This window comes from Apteryx rowi, unplaced genomic scaffold (genome assembly GCF_003343035.1).
Source record: "Apteryx rowi isolate R43461 unplaced genomic scaffold, aptRow1 scaffold_661, whole genome shotgun sequence".
NCBI classification, from domain to species: Eukaryota; Metazoa; Chordata; class Aves; order Apterygiformes; family Apterygidae; genus Apteryx; species Apteryx rowi.
In genome coordinates, this window is record NW_020450940.1 from 392,264 (window position 1) to 411,720 (window position 19,457).

At 47.3% G+C, this 19,457-nt stretch overlaps 1 protein-coding gene across 10 annotated transcripts in view; it reads left to right on the forward strand.

Moving 5' to 3' along the window:
• The window catches only part of TBC1D2 (TBC1 domain family member 2), a 20,391-nt gene extending 1,251 nt beyond the window's left edge, over positions 1-19,140 (forward strand). For 2 of the 10 annotated variants that reach the window (XM_026085212.1, XM_026085214.1), the window contains exons 2-15: positions 350-469; positions 2,124-2,636; positions 3,293-3,425; positions 4,360-4,501; positions 6,676-6,812; positions 7,440-7,627; positions 8,767-9,153; positions 9,995-10,105; positions 11,826-12,013; positions 13,236-13,706; positions 14,873-14,993; positions 16,836-17,021; positions 17,677-17,798; positions 18,530-19,140. In XM_026085212.1, coding sequence (XP_025940997.1) covers positions 2,226-2,636; positions 3,293-3,425; positions 4,360-4,501; positions 6,676-6,812; positions 7,440-7,627; positions 8,767-9,153; positions 9,995-10,105; positions 11,826-12,013; positions 13,236-13,706; positions 14,873-14,993; positions 16,836-17,021; positions 17,677-17,798; positions 18,530-18,731 — 2,799 coding nt within the window. In that variant the 5' untranslated portion in view covers positions 350-469; positions 2,124-2,225 and the 3' untranslated portion in view covers positions 18,732-19,140. The other 8 variants (XM_026085213.1, XM_026085216.1, XM_026085217.1 and 5 more) reach the window with 8 other exon arrangements.
• The last annotated feature ends 317 nt before the right edge of the window (positions 19,141-19,457 follow it).

The following is a 19,457-nucleotide window of genomic DNA, read 5'->3' on the forward strand; positions in this document are numbered from 1 at the left end:
GGCGGCGGCGGCGGCGGCGGCAGGGGGCGATCGGTCGGTCGGTCGGTCCCCGGCGTGGCCCGCGGCCGTGCAGCTGCAGCAGGTACCCCTCCCTCCCCCCCCGCTGCCTAGCTTGGCACTGGGGTCCCCCCACCCGGGCCGGGTGTACAGTGGAGCTAGTGTCCCCCGGTGCCGGCGGTGCAGCTCGGTGCCAGGCTCCAGCGCCCCAGCGGGCACGGCCGGGCTGGGGGGGAGGCGCCGGCGTGTGGACTGCCCTCGTACCAGCCATTCCCATCTTCCCTTTTTCATTGTTAAATCTGTGTCAGCGCTGCTTTTGCTTAAATGTCTCTTTCAAACTGTGCCCCAACAGCAGGCAGACCTAGGGAAGCCTGAGGCAGAAGCCCCTCTTGTGTTGCTGTTGGGTTTGTTTCCAAGGCTGTGGTTGCCCGGCTGTGGGTGTCTGCATCGTCTCTCGGCTCCTCTGAAGGAGGTGAGGTAACTGAAGGAGATCCCCTTTAGAATACTTTGCAATGCAGGTCGGACGTGATCCCTTATTACTTGGTTCTTGAACCCAAATTGTTCTTTGATTGTCACGCTGGCAGGTGGTGGATGTGTGTTGGGGTCTTTGGGCAGAGAAATACGGGAGGTTTTTATGCTTGTATTGCCATGAAAGCCCCAGGGTCTGTTAGGGAGCTTTCAGACTGCTCCTTCCCTCAGTGATAGTTCCTTTATGCAGGACAAAATTAACTCAGAAATGAAGCTTTCGGGTGTTTCAGAAGTTTAGCTGAAGCTGCACCTCTGTGAAATGTGCCTGTTACTGGCATTTGTGAGTGTATTTGGCAGCAGGATGGATGGATTTCAGAGGAACAGACTAAAGGAAATTCAGTATCTTTCCAAAAAAGGGAGCACTGTGTATAGTTCTCTAGAAAACAAATGGGGAACAAGTTGAGGCAGCAATAAAGTTGATGGGGTTTAGCCAGCACTAGGAAATATAAACATTCTTTCAGTCATGAGGATAGGTTGTTCCTAAAAGTGGGAGTTTGGGCAACATGTCAGTGTGCTCACATAATCTCAGCTGTATTATTCTCCATTTACCTGTTGTTCTCATATAGCTGGCTGTCTTGTTCAATGGTTTTGTGGCTGCAGTTTGATTCTTGCTGACTTAATATTGGAACAATGTATTTGCTTACGTTAGTATCAGAACTGATGGCTCTGGTAGTCTTTTCATTTACTGAGATTTAAACTATGTTTTTACTTAAAAAAAGAAAATCATTCATAGGTATTTGTCTGGGATGTTAGTTTTTTTTATACAAGGGTCACCGGTGTCACTGGTGGCAGCTCTGAGTGAAGCATCATGCCTACCATATGATTAAGTACTTGAGCAGGTGCCCAGGATCTCCATCCTTGGATATGCTCAAATTCAATTGAATGTGACCCAGAGTAGCCTGATCTAGCTTTGAAGTTGACCCTTTCTCTGAGTGGGGTATTGGACTAGAGACTGCTACACATCCCTTCCAGCCTCATTTTTCTGTGACTGTCTTATAAATTATGTACATTATGAACCAGCAGGGGACTTTGGCCATTGAGCATCCAAGTCAATAATCCATCAGATGAGGCCTGCTGGATGGAGCCCTATCAGATAACGTGCAGACTTTTCAACAGCAGTCTTCAACTGACACAAATGATTTATTAGGATGCTGCATTAGGCTTGATTTTTCTCCAGAAAACATGGTTTAAAATATTAGCTGCACATGTGGGGCAAATGTCAGGATATTCATATCTCAAATCTCCTGACCTGCATATGTGTCCCCACAGAGCTTGTTGCCTTGGTGTGTTTTTCTGCAACTGTTACTTTACTTTGTTGTCTATTGCTTCAAATGCCCCAGTTGTTGCTATTTATTTTGTATGTCCACAGACTGTATTTATTTTTCACCCCAAAGGATGTGATACTGGTTCTTGGCTGCTAGTCCAAGCTGATTTAGGAATGAAAAAGGAAGAAAACAGATATGTAGATGTCATCTGAGCCCAGGAAGGGATGGAGTGATGACCAAATCAGTAATATTGGCTGGGTAGTTTGAAAGCCAGGGAATGGTTTTTGTCATACACTAGGCCTGAGCTTATTCCTCATTTTTTGTCTGCTGCAGGTTCTGTAATAATGATGAAATAGTTGGGATCTGCTGTTACTCATTTGCCTAGTGAGTTTCCTGCTTCATTTCAGTTCTGCATATAAATATTTCCCGAAAGAGATGAAAAAAGGACCAGAAAGTGTAACATGTTCCCTTGAAGGAATTCCAGACAAATTAGCAGAGTCAAATCCAGACAGTAACACCAGCAATGGAGCCTCAGCAAAAGAGAAAGACATGCTGTCCTCTCCTGAAGAACTGGAAACTGTACAGCTGAAACCCAGTAGAGAAAAACCCAGAAAAACACTCTGCGGCTATTTAAATAAACTGGGCATCAAGGGGCCCATCAAGACTTGGAAGTCTCGCTGGTTCTTTTACGATGAAAACAAATGTCACTTACTGTACTACAGAACTGCACAGGATGTCAACCCTTTGGGGACTATCGATCTCTCCAGTGCCAGCCTTGACTGCAAGTCAGAAAATGGGGAAGGGATTTTTGAGATCAGAACACGAAACAGAATTTTTACTTTGAAGGTAAGGGGCAATATCTTCTTCTGGGGGCTGTTATGAAACATTCCCAGTTAGGATGGACAARCCTCTTCTAAGACAACCCTGCTTGAGTTTCACTTTAGTGCCAGCCTAGACTGTTACCTTTTGTTCATAAATTGCTTGCACTGCTTCTGCAAGACTGTAACTCCACTTGCTGTGAAAAGGTTGTTTTTTAACACAGTGGGATTAAAAGGTGAATTGGGTGCTGAATTAAAATCAAGCAGGAGTCCTGCAATCCACACGTACCTTGCTGAACAGAACTGTGTTTTGCTTTATCAAATGGTTGCTTCAGCAGGAACCTTTGCTAGCTATTTATCTCTGTGAAAGTATCTGTTAAGAGAGTTCCATGAGTGATCCTCAGCTAAAGTAAACTTGCCATTTTCTCTTAGCCTTGGAGCATAGTGAACCACAAAACTGGTAAAATGAGATCAGCTGCCCGCTGAGGTCCTATGACTGAGACCACACTGAATTTACTCCACTGTCCCAAATCAGGGTTAAGATCAGAAGGTGCAGCATAGGCATGACACAGTTGGACCTTTATTTTTGCTGATTGGGGCAGCAAAGTGATGATCAGCCCTTCGGGATGTGCCTCATGCTGATGAGATCCTCCTCCTCCCCCTTCCTCTTTTGTGTTATGTTAGGCAATCAGCAAACAGGCAATGATGTACTGGCTGCAGCAGCTACAAATGAGACGTTGGGAATTTTGCAATGCTCAGAGCAGATTTCCTGTGGGCAGCTCCCAGCTTGTGAATGAACCACCTCTTGGCAGAACAAGTAGGTGTCACCTATGTCAGCCTTTCTTTTGCTTTCAGCCCTCAGTCGTGAATGGTGTACCTCATCAGTAAGTGGGCAGAGGTACTGGCCAGGTTTTTCAATGCAGGTGCCAATTGTCAGTGCAGGGATCGATATGTGGAATTTCTGGCCTTATTATGGATGAGTGTGAACAGGCTTTCTGCTGATCCACATCTCATCTGCGGATGAGCTCAGGATAATGCCTGAGATGCTCAGGTATCTTTCCATGGATTCCCTTTTGATTTTCCTCATGTGCCAGGCCTGCATATTTGGTGTGTCCCCTTCCTCTTGCCAGGTCAGTGAAGCTTACGGCAAACAAGTTATTCTGTGGGGATGGGGGGATAAGGATGTATGTTGCCAGAAATGTGAGTGCACACAGTGGTGGTTCAGTGCATGGTACAGATGGGGTATCCACCTGCTTAGCTATGGCTAGGTGCACGTTTTCTTTGAAACAAACAACCCTCCACTCCTCCCAAAAGTGGTTGCTTTAAAAAGTTCTGATTATCTTGGCATTCCACTGTGGTAGGCAATAATACGTCAATAAAATGTGTTTGTGGGAGTGTTATCTACATGCTAGAACTATCAAATATTGCTTGGGAAGGAGGGGCGGGAGCAGTAACAGCTCTCTTCCTTATTCCTTTAGGAGGTTAAAGTTTAAGAGTTAGTCGTTGTAATATGCAAATGGTTGTGGTCACTTGACTGTCCCTGAAGAGATGAATGTGTTTGTACATAGAACCTTCTGTAATTTGATCTAAAAATAAGAAAACCTGGTTTGCTATCGTTCTTCCACTGGCTTATTGTACACCGAACTTTGACCTGTAAGAAAATGTGGCTTCTAAGTCACATGAAGGAGCCTAAGTCCAGTGGAAGTTTGTCTTGCTCACTTGCTTTTGTGTTCTGGTTCATTTTTATGTAGATGTTGTTGACAGTGAAGACTTTTTGCCTCCAGTCAAAACACCAACAGAAGCGGTGGGTTTAAAGGCAGCCTCTTTGCCTGCACCCCAAACATCTACTGCTTTGCAGAACATCTCCCTTAAGCACCCCTGGACAGAGATACAGTAAGTACACAAAGCAAACTGCAGTGCAGCTGACATGTTAGCCTGCCACTTTGTTCCTTCCTCTCCTGTCATCTGTATTGTGTGAAATGGGATGTTTGCCTGGGTGGAAGAACCATGCGGCTGTATGAAGGTTATTCTACATGAATGTAAACTTCCTGCAGGAAGCTCTGTCATGTCTCCCTGTTTCAATTCATTTCACATCATCTAGCACTCTTAGCAGAGATCATAGCAGCAGGCCTAGAGCTTGGTTAAGCTTTCTTCGACACAGGTGGTGATCTGCATGCGTGCTGTGGTGTGTCTCCACATCACTTTTGGAAGGGCACATGGGCAGGTTCAGGTGTACTCTGTAGGCTAGTGATAGAAGTCCATTAGCTCTTTCCACTGTTTTCAAAGGGCCTTGCACTATGCAAATGCACTATGCAGATGTGCACTATGCAAAGCAGAAATTCCAGGCACAAGGCCCTTGAGCCTGTGATATGGCCCTGACACTACATAGCTTGTTACCCTAAGCTGAACTTCAAGCATCTGAATAGTCTCACTGCCTCCAGTGGCACCCTATGTGCACTTGCAGTGTGCGGCATGGTTGAGGCCATAAATCATGAGATTTTGGCAATTTCAGTTGCACAAAGACAACCCCAGTTGGTATCTTCTTAAGTCTAACCCAGCCAGTTATTTAATAACTCTAAGTATGTAAGTAGTCACGGGTATGGTAGACTGGCACCTGCCAAATGTTTTTGGAGGAGTGTTTTTTTCTCATTTTGTACCACCACTACTAAGGCTTTGAGCTGATGCTGATAGGAAGAAAAATCCTGCATGGGACTGAAGAGGATCACAGCCAGGTGTATTATATTGCAGGCTATGCATTCTTTCCTCCTCCTCACTTCGTTTAAAGACACTATAACCATATCTCCTCCTCAGCCTTTCGTTTGCTGGTTTGAATAACCTTTGCCTCTTTTCAGTTTCAAATTGTACTGCACACTTGACTCTCTGAACATTTGTGAAGGCTCTATCACTGTCATGACTGGGCTTTCATGAGCGCAATTTGTTGGATTCTGATTAAGTTCATCTGATCCCTGAGTTGCTGCTGTCTCAGAAGAAAAGCAGTGTAGCTTGTGGTGGTGAAAGTGAGGAAAGTTGCATTGGCTGATTACCCACTGCAGACTACAGGAAATGGAGGTCTGCTGATTTTATGTGCCACTAGGTTCCTTGTGGTCAGAAATGGCTGCTTTTCTGCTGCAGAGTCTCACAGTAACAAGGGAAAAGGAGAGCAATATCTAAACACCACCTTTGTTTACAGTCAGGAAGTAGCTGACAACAAGCCTTTTCCAGAAATCCAAACAAGGGGCTTGTTTTCTTTTAGCTGATAGATAACACTGGAGGGGAAGGAAAAAGACTTGTATAGAAATAGGCACAGTCTTGCTTTCTTGTAGAGGTTTTGCAGAAAACACTCAAATATTGGTGGTTCTACATGATGCTGTAAAGTAATCTCTTAATTCTCCTGATAATATCTGAAAGCGGCAGCTGTAACAAACGGTCTGTGATGGACTGATTCTAGGTGTGATTGTAGTTCTGTTCCTGAATCTCTCTACTGCATCAAAGTTTACTGAGCTTGTTGTAGCATGTGGTCCAGGGCACAGGACGAGTGGCGGCTTCATGTATGATCATTGTGGCAGTTTTGGCTGTGTCGTACAGAGCTGGGCTTTTGTTGGTAGCAGGGAAGTTCAGCAGTGACCTAAGGAAACTGAGAGAAGGAGGAAAAGAGTGTGGCTGATTGGTTGATCTGCTGTTACCTTTGATGCCTCTGTCCATCCTGGTGCCTTCATGTACAGGACTCAAGGACTGGTGGGAAGATCACCAGCTGATTCATGTTGCTACACTGGTGCTGATTTTGTGGCACCTTCTTGATTCACACCAGTGAAGACTTTGCTCTCCTCAGCTCCAACAATTCAATGAACAGTTCAGTTTCTTAGCACATAGAGGAGATGGGTTTTGGGAGGAGGGGTGGGAAATTTTCTTCTTCTGAGAGACAATACACAAGTAGTCCTGGTCCACTGAGCACAGACCCTTGGCAAAGCAGAAAGTTCAGTGAGGCACTGAATAGTCTGAAGTTGCTGGCTGCAGTGACCCTGACTTCTCCTATTCACTAGGCTGTCTTTGATTTCTTCTTGTTTCAGAAACACTGTCTACAATATCTGTGGCTCCAAGCAGCTCTGGGGGAACAATGGGAATGTCTTTAGTTTTGATGAATTCCAGGAGCATCCCGGGAACCCGGATGAGGAGCAAGAGGCAAAAATGGAGGCAGGGTGTGCAGGTGCCTGTCACTGCTCTGTGCGAAGTGTTCTGAATATAAACCCTTCTAGTGGTGCGTCAGGCCTAGCAGAAAAGGGAGGGAGAAGGTGGTAAGTCCTCTTGGGACGTGAAAAACCTTATCATATTGTCTCAGGTCCCTTCCTGTGTTGCTTATGCAGGAATGACTCTGCTTCAAGCTGGATCTGTTGCATCTCCTACCTCTGGAACCTACTGCAGAGGGAAAAATAGCACCCATGGTGCCAGCCCATTCTGGTATTTCTTCAAAATAGAAGTTAAATTGATGCACAGTCACATCCTCTTCAACCCTCTCTTCCCAAGCATGCAGTGGAGCTGCTGGGTTCAGCCTTTGCTCTCCACTGATGCTAATTTGCATTTGCTGCAAGACAGATAGATGAAGTGCAGGGTAGGTAGACAGGTGCCGTAAAATACCATAAACTTGTTTATATGGGGGATACCTGCGGCTATTCCCTACTGTCTTTGCTCCAGCCCTGTGGATCCCAGCAGATCAGTTTTCCTTGTCTTGTGTGCCTGCCTTCTAGGCTGAGCTGTTGTGAATCTCCCCCATAGCAAGACACAGGAGTCCATAGTAGCAAGCCAGTTCTATGTAAATCACCCTTTTTCCCTTCAGTTAAGCAGGGGACTCTGGAGGATGTGAGGATAGAGCCCAGATTGAACTGGGCTAGGAAGGCCAAGTGGATGAACAGTGGCTTCCCAGGCTTGGCTGAAGAGCTACACCAGGAGAGGAGCCCAATGGATAAAGTGGGTGTCCTACAGCAACAGATCCTGACACTCACGGAAGAAGTCAAGTCACAGAAGGTGAGTGTGGCCTAGGACCCTGCTGCTCCTAAGGACGCGACCTTGAAACTGCTCACAGGGACTCCCTAAATCTTGCTATTAGGCTGAGAAATGCTTAGGTGGCACTCACTGAGGCGGGGGGAAGGGCAGTTGAAGTTCCTGGTGTTACTCCGTTGTACATGGAGCTGTTCTGCCTGACTGTGTCCAGTGCAAGGGAGAATGGAAAGTGTGCTTCAGCTGTTGCTAGGAAGCACATCCAGCAGACAGGCTGGAAAAGGGAGGAAGAGTAAATCCAAGGGCATTCTGCAAGTTTCATGCTGGTGCAGCTCTACTGCTTGGAGTGTGGCTGAAGTACAGTGCCGGACTGTTACAGTGATGCTGGCAGAAATGCCTTTTTGAGTTATGCTGGTTGCAGCAGATCATGTGTTTCTGAACAGTGCTCCACCATTAAGAGATGATCTGACTGCAGAAATCCCACACATTGTTCCCTGCAAGGGCTGTCTCTCCTGGATGGTGCTGCTGTTCTCTGGTAGCGTGTAATAATGGAAGGCTCCCCACTAATGATGTTGGTAACTCTTCCAGCAGAAGAAACAGGAGAGCCAGGTCCCATGGTGGGTAATCAATTACATCCTGGTTTTGCTTCCTTAAATGGCTGAGATTAAATCAGCAGCATGCTGCTGGAGCAAGTTTTTATGCTTTCATGTGGGATGGAGTGAGGGAGGATTCCGGCAGAGGAAAAGTTAAAATGGATACATCAGTTTCTGTCTGGTAGCACAGATAATGCAGATTTCATTATTCCCCTCCCTCCCATTCTGCCATACTGCTAATCAGATCTCCAGATTCTCTTGTCTCTGCTGGGCCTCACAGAAGAGATGACTGTAGAAAGCCAGAAGTTAGGCAATGTGAGCAGCAACTCCCCCATTAGCAATCTGCCTAAAGTTTAGTCACCTGTTGCCTGCTGCAGAGACCTCTCAGGGCCAGCTCTGACAGCAGAGCTTCTCTAGCAGGTAAGTACAGTGATTCAGTTTTGCTTCTGAAAAGAGTCAATGTCTAGATCCTGAGGATGTTTAGCTGTTTTCTTTTACTTACTGTCAATGGAGTCTGTGTGGCCAGTGCCCTGTGCATTACTGTAATGTGATGGCTTCGCATTCCCTTCCCAGGAGCTGGTTAAACTTCTCCACAAAGCTCTGGAGGCAGCCCAACAGGAGAAGCGAGTGTCCAACATGTACCTCACTGCAGCGGAGGATAAGGACAGGCTGGAGCTGGTGCGCCACAAAGTGAGACAAATTGCAGATCTAACCAGTCGACTGGAAGCTCTTGAAAAAGAAAAGAAGGAGCTGGAGCAGACAGTAACCCTGAGAGAGAGCCACATCCAGGAACTCAAAGAGCATGTGCAGCTTCTGATGGAAAAGAACCATGCCAAACAGCAAGTCATCATGGCCTTGACAGAGCAGATGGCCCGAGAGCTCTCTGATCCCCTGCAGGAAACCAACACTATCACTGTAGAAACGTTGTATAAACAGCAGGAGGAGATTCAGCACTTGAAGGTGTGTGGAACGGCACAGGTCACTCGGTTCCCATTTCTGTACTCCCTGGTTCAGTGGGAGGGTGTTCCTTCTGGGAAGCATGGGAAGTATTTCTGCTAGTTGCTCCATGTGTCTCTGAATCAGAGGCAGGCTGGAAGGGGCTGGCCTGATACCGAGGGGGTGCTCAAAAGCATCTAGGTCAGTTTCAGCTTCAGCCCAGTGTCTGTTTTGTTTGACTTGGTCTCATCCTTCAGTGCCTGCCTCTTTGTTCGCTCTTGTTTTGTTTCACAGCTGCAGTATCCCTTGCTGCCCTATCTAGCTCTGTTCATGTGTTTCCCACTTGTAAACAGTTTCCCAACACATCATGTTTCTTTCAAATCCAGCCTGTTATGGTGTGAGTGTATGCACTGTTATAATGGACAACTAGCATGAGGTAGAGAATTGCCAGAGGAGCCACTTATCATGTTGTGGGAAAGTGTTTGTTTACTGCCAGCTGTGGGGCTGAAATTCACATCAGATCTTAGGAAATAAATATTCTTCATTTTATTTAGGTGCTTCTGTAGCTTTATATATCTATATCTATATCATCTCTCTGTGTTTTCTAAGGGTGTATATGAGGTGCATGAAACATATTCCACATATCTCCTTTAGACGTGCCACACCTATTTAGTGATTTCCTTTGGAGGTAGTATTTGTCCTGGGGAGAAATGTCTTCTCTGCAGAATGTGAAACTGCTGAGGTATTTTCTTGTCCATAATGCACTCCATGCCTGACATCCCTCTTGGTATTTAAAAACTGAACTGGGAGGGAATTCCAAGCCCCTGAAGAGCTCCCCTTATGTGACTATTTTGCTTTGTGGCAGGATGATATTGATGCATACAAAACACAGAACCAGTTTCTGAACTCAGAGATCCACCAGGTTACTCGACTCTGGACAAGTGTTGCTGAGAATGAGAAAGCACTTCTGATGAAGGTGAGGCACAGTAACTCTTTTCCCTTGGAGAGAGCTGAATGTTATTGATTTAATACTTTCCAAGCAGGCAATGAAAAGGGCTTTGATCTGAAACACGTCAGGAAGAAGCTTTCTTCACAAGATTGTTTTTCAGTGTGTCCATTTCTCTGCATTGAGTTGCTCCCAAATTAGATATGATCATTTTCATTCTTCAGTAAAATACCTGCAAAGCTCATTCTTAGGGATGGTGAAACATACCTCAAGCTTCTGGATTTCAGCTGTGGGTTTGGATAAAAATAAAATAGCAACACTATGCTTATGGAATCAGAAATGTTTCCTAGGAGCTGCCAGGCTGATTTGAGCCCTGGCTCCATCTAATCTAGATTTTTAGACTAGGCCCAGCACTGTCAGGTGGCAGCACTCACAGGATCTGCATCTAGTTCATATGTTTTATTAAGCTCTCATGTTATTTCTAGCTTTGTAAGTGTGCACAACCTGGCTACCCTCAGACTTGTCTAATCCCTGCCTGGAGGTGTGCTACGTTCTAGTCCAGAAACACTTCCCTGACATTCGTTCTGTGGATTTTCCCTGGATTGTCCCTCCTGGGTTTCAGAGGATATCTMTACAGTCTTGGATTCTGGACCAGGGCAAATAGCTGCTTCTGAAGTGTTATTGCAGTTCTTATATATCTTGCTTCTTAGTCCTCTGAAACTTTCTATACTCCAAACTGTGCTTACTCTCCTGTTCTGATCCCACAGCTGCTGTAACCTTCAGAAGAGAAGTAATTAGATCAACATGCTCAATGTGAGGCAAAACCCTGACGAAAGTGGTCGTGCTACAGTATCCCATGCTTCTTTTTGTCCCCTCTATATGCAGCCTAATACTTTCTGTGATTTCTCTTTTGTTTTTGTTTTCAACTGTTGCTTCACGCTGAGCAGGGGTCTTCACTGTGCTTCCTGTGAGACAGTGGTGAGTCCTATCACCTGTGTGGCTGCAGTGCCCCAGTTGTGGAGTGGGGATTTTAATACTTCCCACTGCTTTTTTGGTTTGCGTAGCCCAAGAGTATGGTGGTGAGAGGGATGCTGTTTGCCTCTGTTTGAACTCAGTGGGGCCTCCTGTGCTGAAAAATGTTGTATACAAGGATCATTGGACTGGTGTTGCTGAGGGGCATGTGTCTGTGTTGTCTGTGGTGCTACTGTGTGTCCTGGAAATGGCATGATCCCAGCTCTGTCCGTGCAGCAGGGTACTTTGTCAGGATAGAGCTCACAAAGGGGTAGAGAAATTGTCTGAGGAGCAGGGGAAAACCTGCAGAGAACTCAGCTGGAATGACAGCTGTTCGTTTGTGCTGGCTGAGATAGGGYCACTCACTGTTGCAATGTAGTAGCTAATGTATGTGATGCTGTAGTAGTTTTTCCACTCAACAAGCAACTTCCATTGCATGCTCACTACTGCAGCTTGTGTTTGCTCAATGGCCTTAATCCAGGGTTGTTCACCCATGACTGCAGTTCCCCTGGCTGTATAAAACTGTTAATGTGCTTTCTGGGGCCTTGCTGTTCAGGGTTGTTCACTTTGGATGCAGACTGGGGATCTGGGGTCAGCAGCCCTAGTACCAGTGACATGTCGCTCAGAACGGTGGGAGTCCTTAGGGCTGGATGCTGTGGGCTGGTGCAGGAGTTCAGTAGGGCGCAGTGGCAATGCAGGCATCAGTGAGCCGGCTCAGTCCCTCTTGTTTCCTCTTCAGTGTGCCTGCCTGCAAGCCCAAAACTGCAAGATGGAGAGCAAATACCTGATGGTCTTGCGGAAGCTGCAGGAGGCTGTGCCTCTCCTGCCCAGCTCCCATGCTGAGTTGGTGAGGAACCTCATCCAGGAAGCACTCCAGTGGGATGTGAAGGAAGGAGAAGAAGAAGGTCTTAACCTGAACCCTGTAAGGTAATTGGCAAGAGCATGGGGACACTTGCTCCTTTGCAGGAGTCTGGCAGTGGAGGGCAATGCGCAGGCAAGAATGAGCCAGGGACTTTTTTAGAGCAGGGWCTTGGAGCCGCGACCTGTGAGGAGAGGTGGAGGAAGCTGGTTTAGTCTGGTGGAGAGGAGACCACTGAGTGTCTGATAGCAACATATTGTTGCTGAAAGGGGCAATTAAGTATGACAGCCAAACTCTTTTTATCAATGGCAGACAGTATAACAACAGAAAACAGCCACCAAGTGCCTGGGAGGTTCACATTGGACATTAGGATAAACTGCTTCCGTAAAGGGTGGTGCCACCCTGGGAGAGGTCACCTGGGACGTGTGGGATGTCTATTGCTTGGTGTTTTCTAGACTCAGCCATACAAAGCCGTGGTTGCCCTGATCTAGTGCTGGAAATGGTTGTGTGGTGAGTGGGGAGCAGGACTGGAGACCTCCAAGGGGCCCTGTCATGAGCCCTGCTGAGGTCCCATAGGCTGTGTCCTTGCATTTGTTTTTGTGCTTTCTTGCCCAGTTAGTGTCCCAACTCTGTAGTGGTTTCCATTTACCTGGTTGAGCTCCAACTTCTCCAGATAGCTTTGGAGATGAGACTCCAAGACCAGACTTGGTGTCACTGGCAAGAATCTAATCATGTCTTGCAGGCATCCCAGCTCAGGGACTGGTAATGCACAAACCCTCAGCGAGCCTTGCTATCAGCACTCCTGGAGTTTTCTGATTAGTAGGAAGTTTGCAGTATGTACAGGGAGACATCAGAAGGGACTGTGGATCTCTGTCCTTTAGCCTGAAGCCCCAAAGCCTTTGCAGTCCCTTCCTACAGAACTGTTGCTGTACTGGGACAGGGTTGGGAGAAGGTACACAGGTAGAGCAAGTCACTCACTATGGAGGTAGGACAGCAGACTGGAACAGAGAGGGACTGATGAGGTCACACTGTAGCTCTGAACAAAGTCATGCTTGAGTCAGTGTGTCTACACCATTGCTGCAGGCTCCCATTTGTCCCTAAGGCTCGGTGGCAGTGGGCAGGTTCTTACCTGTGGCTACTGGAGAAGCAAAGGAGGAGTATCTGAGCTGTGGTGTGGGCAGCAGGAGCACAGCGGGAGGCTCTAGTTGGCCTGGCCTCAAGCAGTGRGTGATCCTGGATGCAGGTACCAGAAATGGCCTTTGAATTAACCTCTGCCTTGTACCCTTCTAGTGAGTATGATGAGTATGGATTTATGACTGTGCCTGAATATGAAGTCGAGGACTGGAAACTTCTGGCCAAAATCCAAGCCTTGGAGATAAAATCCAACAACCTGCGGAGCCAGGAGGTAGTGGAGAAGCCTCTCCGTGACAGGTGGAATAATGTTGGAGAGCTGAGCCCCTCTGCGGAGCTGAAGAGCCTGATCCGAAGCGGCATTCCTGTGGAACATCGCCAGCGGGTCTGGAGGTGGATTGTCAGTCGACACTGCAGCCACCCTCCTGACCACTACCAGCGGTTGCTAAGGCAGAGTGAGAGCACTGAGCACCCTGCTTGCCGGCAGATTGAGCTTGACCTGCCTCGCACACTGACCAACAACAAACATTTTTCCTCTCCTACCTCCCCGCTCATCCCCAAGCTCCGGAGGGTGCTGCTGGCTTTCTCCTGGCACAATCCTGCTATCGGATACTGCCAGGGACTGAACAGGTGAGGAGTGAGGTGTGCTGCTTCTGCACAGGATGGCACTGAAAAGGTGTAGACATATACTCTGGGATTGCTTGAATCACAGCCTAGGCTCCTGTCTCTCTAAAGATCTGCGCTGTCTCTAGGTGCTTTCTTGCAGACTTCTGCATTTGGTGTTTTTTTTCACCCAGTGTTGTTGCTGGGATCAAGCAAGCAGTAGGATGCACTTGTTCAGGATCCCCATAGTTAAATGACAGGAGGGAACAGCTATGGAAGGTGAGGTGAGGCAGTCCTAAAACAACAGCATAAGGCTGGGGGCAAATTTCCACGTTTTAATGTGCTCAGGAGAAGAACATCCTGGCAATTCCACTTTTTGCTCAGGAGACTTGGAGGAAATGTTGTGAAGTGTTAGAGATGAGGGATTTGGAGCACATGACATATTAGGAGAGGGTGAGCAAACTGGGCTTGTTCTGCCTGGAGAAGAAAAGGCTTGGGGGATCTAAAAGCTCTCTCACTTCCCAAAGAAGATTACAAAAAAGATGAAACCAGACCTCTCAGAGGTGTGCAGCCAAAGGAAAAGTGGCACTGGGTGCTAGCTTCAAGAAAGGAAATTCTGGTTGCGTATTTTCATGTGAGGAAGATCTGTGTAGGCTATTGCTCTTACTCTTTGGATGGGCTTCAGAAAGACATTTTCCACTTTAGAGAGTCCTTACTGTTAGATTTTGCCCTTTCAGTCTGGCTTCAGCCAGTCAGAGCTGAAGAAGGTAAGGACTGTAGAAGGATGGATGGGAAGAAGGTGACCCATGTCATGTAAAATGGACTATCACAGAGTGAACTCTTTCCCGTATTGAAATAGCAAAAAGCAGCACACTTTGCTATCTGCAGCAGGTTCATGGACAATCTATCAGCGAGGTAATCTGGCTTTGTCACAGTGCCTCTGCATTTGATGCTTCTTGGTTGCTGACAGACGCTAGTGACGTACAGGAAAGAAAATCACAGTCCCTTGGTGCCTTCAGAAACTTGCAGAACAGATCACCTGCCTCTCTGACCAACTGCCCTGCCACACATGATATTTTGGGCACTTTTGGAGCTAGAGACTTGCCAAGAGGAATCTTGGATTCTTTTTTCCCTGTGCTGGCTTGTGTCTCCTCCTGCAGTGTTATTGCCTCATGATGTCCTGTTTATCACAGATTGGCAGCTGTTGCTCTCCTGGTACTGGAAGATGAGGAAAGTGCATTCTGGTGCCTAGTCCATATTGTGGAGAACCTAATGCCTGCAGACTACTACAGCAACACACTGATAACATCACAGGTGAGCCAGGTGCCCTCACGTCTGCTTGTACTTTGATGCAGTGTTTTACACTAAAGGTTTAAAAGCACGCAGTCAACTTGCAGTGTGTCTGATTTCTCACAGGACAGATGACCTCATCGTGCAGTCCCTCCCATTATTAAGGTGTGGAGGTCTCTAGAGTATGCAGTCATTGTGCACATAGGAGCAGCAAAATTGATCCCCAGCGCTAGGAAACTGGGCACCACTATACTGAACTATCACTTGGAGGTCAGGTTAGTCAGTAGGAAGGTGCACATTAATTGCACAGTTATAAACTGTGAAGAGGGCCCGGTAGAGGTGAAGTGACAAACCTTGATAGGTACAGAGGCTAGTCTGGAGCCTTCAGGCATGTCTTTGGAAACCACACCTCAACTCTGGAGTGCCATCGGCAGACAGAAGAAAATACTGAGACTTTTGTATTCATTGCTCTTGCCTCAGTTTGTGATAAAATGCAGTGTTACTTCTGGCTTTGGGGTTGCCCACAGATCACAAAGCCCTCTGGCCATCTGATGTACAATGTTGTTTTATGAGAAAACTCACCCTCCTGGTTCTAACTCACTGTATGTCATAGTTTTCAAGGGATGTTGTCTTGGATCAGATATTCCAAGTGCTCTCAAGTAAGCACAAGGCCAAGATAAATTCCTTATAGTTCAGTGGAATTGTAATTGTGTACTGTGCTACCAACACCTTGCAGTGCCCAGTCTGCTGTGCCTGCCCATGACTTTGGTGTCCTTACTTTTTGTAGAGAAAACGATTACAGTTCTGAGCTCAAAATAGATGACTGGGCCACTGAATTGGTTGACTAATGTTTACTGGGACAGTGGTGTGCTGGTGGACAGGCCAACTCACAAAGACCTGGGAAGCAGTCAAATCACTGTGCAGATAGCCAAATGTCTATGGCACAGTGATCCGGAGCAGGTAGTGTTGGCAGTGGGATTCAGAAAGCAATACTGAATATTTGGCATGTGGTGATGGCCAGGGAGAAAATGGCAAATGCTCTGCGGGTTTGGCTTGATCAAGTCAAAGCTCTGAGCTGGCTGAGAGAGTTATGGTTTGGCTCTCACACGTTTTAAAGACCAAAACCATCACCTTATCTGGCTTGTACAGCAGTGCCACAGCTAAAAAGGCTGTCAGAGCTGGGGCAGTAGAGTTATACAGTGTAGGGAAAAGGCACTAACCCTGGTCTTGCTCCTCAGCACTTCCCCTCATGAAACCACAGTCTCCTTGAGATGAAGCCTGTATAAACTTGAGTCAAGGACCAATCAGAGGCACTCCCTTATCTTGGCCCGTGCATCCAGACGTGAAACACAGGCAGGGCTCAGCCCTCAAAAAGAAGCTAGGTGAGGAGATCAGCCCCTGCTTGCCGAGTCACAGAAGAATCCTAGATGTTTACTCTGTTGGGCCACATGCTGTCATTCTGACCCGGGCAGGTTTTTTAGTCCCTGTCATTCATATGGATACTCCTGACATTACAAAAAATCCCAATAAGACTGATAAAGGGAGATGTGGCAGCATTTTCTGTCTTGACTTTGAGGTTYGGAAGGAATACAATCCTCTGTGTGAGAGGAACACATCTCTGCCTGTATCCTGCCCTRTTTTAGTGCCACACCTTGCACTACTGTAGTGTATGAGTACAGTGCTCAATTCTTTTGAGGTGTTGGGAGACAAGTGGTCCTCTGGCCTTCCTAGGGTGTGTTTAGGGGGAAGGCAGCACCAGTGAGTACTGTAGTGTGCGTRGGCCACTGTTCTGTTGCACCACTCCTTTCCTCCAACACCAGGACTGCTCTTACCAGATATTCATTGTTTCTTCTTTGTCAACTTTAGGTAGATCAGAGGGTCTTCAAAGACTTCCTGTCAGAGAAGCTGCCTCGCCTCATGGCTCATTTTGAGCAGTACCGGATTGATGTCTCCCTCATCACTTTCAATTGGTTTCTGGTGGCCTTTGTGGACAGCTTGGTCAGCGACATCCTCCTGCGAGTGTGGGATGCCTTCTTGTATGAGGGAACTAAGGTGCAGACATAAGTCTAGACCTTCCTCCCATCTGCATCACCCCTGTGACATGACACCAGGATGATGGGCATGCACATGCGTCCAAGAGACGTGGCGTTGAGCCTCTTGTTCTGTCCCTGTTCGGTGGGGTGCCTCGATACGCTACAGTCCTCTCTGTTGTCTGTGTACTTGCTGCCCACAGGCAGAATAGTCCCTGACAGTGTGCACACTGCCTGGCACCATTTAGCATGGAGTCCTGCTATGAAACAGCTCTGTGACAGGCCATSGTGTCTTCTGCTCTGCAACCCACATGCACCTCAGTGTGAAAGATGCAGGGAACAGAAGATGTGCAGGGAGTTAGCATTACCCAAAAAGTGTGAGTCTTACATTGATCCTGTGCATCAGAAGAGCTGGAGGAATCTTGTGGAATCCCTATGTGGTCCTTGTGGGGGATCTGCTATACTCTGGGATTGCAAAACAGCTTTCTGAGGGTCATTCCCTTGGGATCAGCTCCATGCTTTTTTAGCTGGCCTAGAGCAGCTTATAGACAGTGGTAGGGGCCCTACATCCAGCCTGTACTACGGTGGTGTCCTCCCACCCCACGTTTTATAGCAAGAGGGCCTGGTCCCTCCACTGCCAAATACTTTGCCTGCTCAAATGCCTTTCAATCCTCCAGGTGATTTTCCGCTACGCTCTTGCGATTTTTAAATACAATGAGGAGGAAATCTTAAGAATTCATGACAATGTGGAGATCTACCAGTACCTACGTTTTTTCACAAGGATGATCGTGGATGGCAGGTAGGATGGTGGGTGGTAGACAGATCCCCATCTCTGGACTATCCTTGCCTATGTGTTATGTCAGCCTAAAGAGAGCTGTGACCAGACCTTTAACAGAAGGCAACATGCCTCTTCTTGACTTTCCCTTCATGCTGTTACTTCAAGCCTGTTTGGCTTGAGCAAAGACATGCTGTAGCAGAGCCAGCCACTGGGTCTGGGCCATCTTCCTTTTTGCAGCAGCTGGGGCTTGTACTGCTGTTTTTTGGGTTTCTCTCAGCTGTAGCTCTTGGGGAATGTGGGAACACAGCACCACTTGCAGGCTTTAATGGCAACGTGCACTTGAGAGGAAGGTTTCTGTTATCAGAAGAGCTGAATGTAGGGAATCTTCCTCCCCATGAGGTCATCAGAGTTGGCTTCCAGTCCTCCATCTCCTGGCAGACTGGTGATCTCTTCACACCGGTATTGCTGTTGTTAGAAGGTGGTGTGGTGTAAGGCTGTYCTAAGCACTGCCTGGGCCAGTGTTTAGTGTAAGAAGGAATTGCCTGTGGTTCCTTTTGACCTCTGCTGCTTGGTGACTTTTGAGCTCAGAAAGTTGAAATCTGAGATAATACTTTGCAGCATCCTGGGATAGGGAATAGCAAGCTGCACCGGAGTGGGATGCTCTGGGAAACTGCATTCCCATAAAACACTTGGGTATCTGGTACCATCTCTGCCAGTAAATGGATTCACCAGACCTGTTTTTTCCATCTTAGGAAGCTGATGAACATCGCCTTCAATGACTTAAATCCCTTCCCCATGAAACTGCTGAGGAACCGGCGGACAATGCACAGGGAAGAGATGGAGACAGAGCTGTGTGAGCTGGAACAGATCAAGGCAGCCTATGTAAAAGAGAGAGCAGAGCAGAGACCTCAGGACCTGAAAGAAGTTGTTAGTGAAGAGGAAGAAGAAATTTAGCAAAAAGAGAGCTCGTCATCACTCCTCTCCCACCTCCCAGAATGTCTCCAGTAGCAACTCTCTGCAAGAGAAGAAGCAGATGGTGGGAGGTGATCACAGTAGGAGTTCATCTGCCCCTGGAGGCAAGGCTGTAGATATAGGACCACTTGGGGACCAAGCCAGGCTTTGTAATGGATTGGAAGGTCTCAGAGGGATTTTATCCTCTCCCACACTTCCCCCACCCAGTGCACATTGTCCTGTGCAGTTCAGGACTCCAGTTGCAGACCCATAGGAAGTATTAATTGTGGTACTGTGTCAGAAGTTCACATGATGCAAATGACCCATAGTGCCAGGCAGGGCTTTTCCACCTTTTCTGATGGAGGCTTGAAAGAGATCTTTATGTACAAGTAAAATCACTAAAAATACTGAACCAAGAGCACTCACTCACTGGTGCCTAAAGCTTCTGAACTGGTTAGGGGGAGAACCTGCTTTTTGAATGCATGCTGTCTTCCTTGGCTAGTCTGCCAGGACACCGTGTGTTTAATGCTGAAGTTGCTGTCTGAGTCATGCCACATTCTCCAGGTGACAGTGGACCCTGAGGGAGGCCCAGGAGCTGGAAGATGTCTGTCTGTGAAACTCAGGCTGGGACAAGTGAAATGGGTTGTGGGAGGGAGGAGTTGCCTCTCCAGTTCATGTTGTTTCCCCTGGGAGTCCGTGGGTGGCTGGTCCCTGCGCCAGTGAGCACTA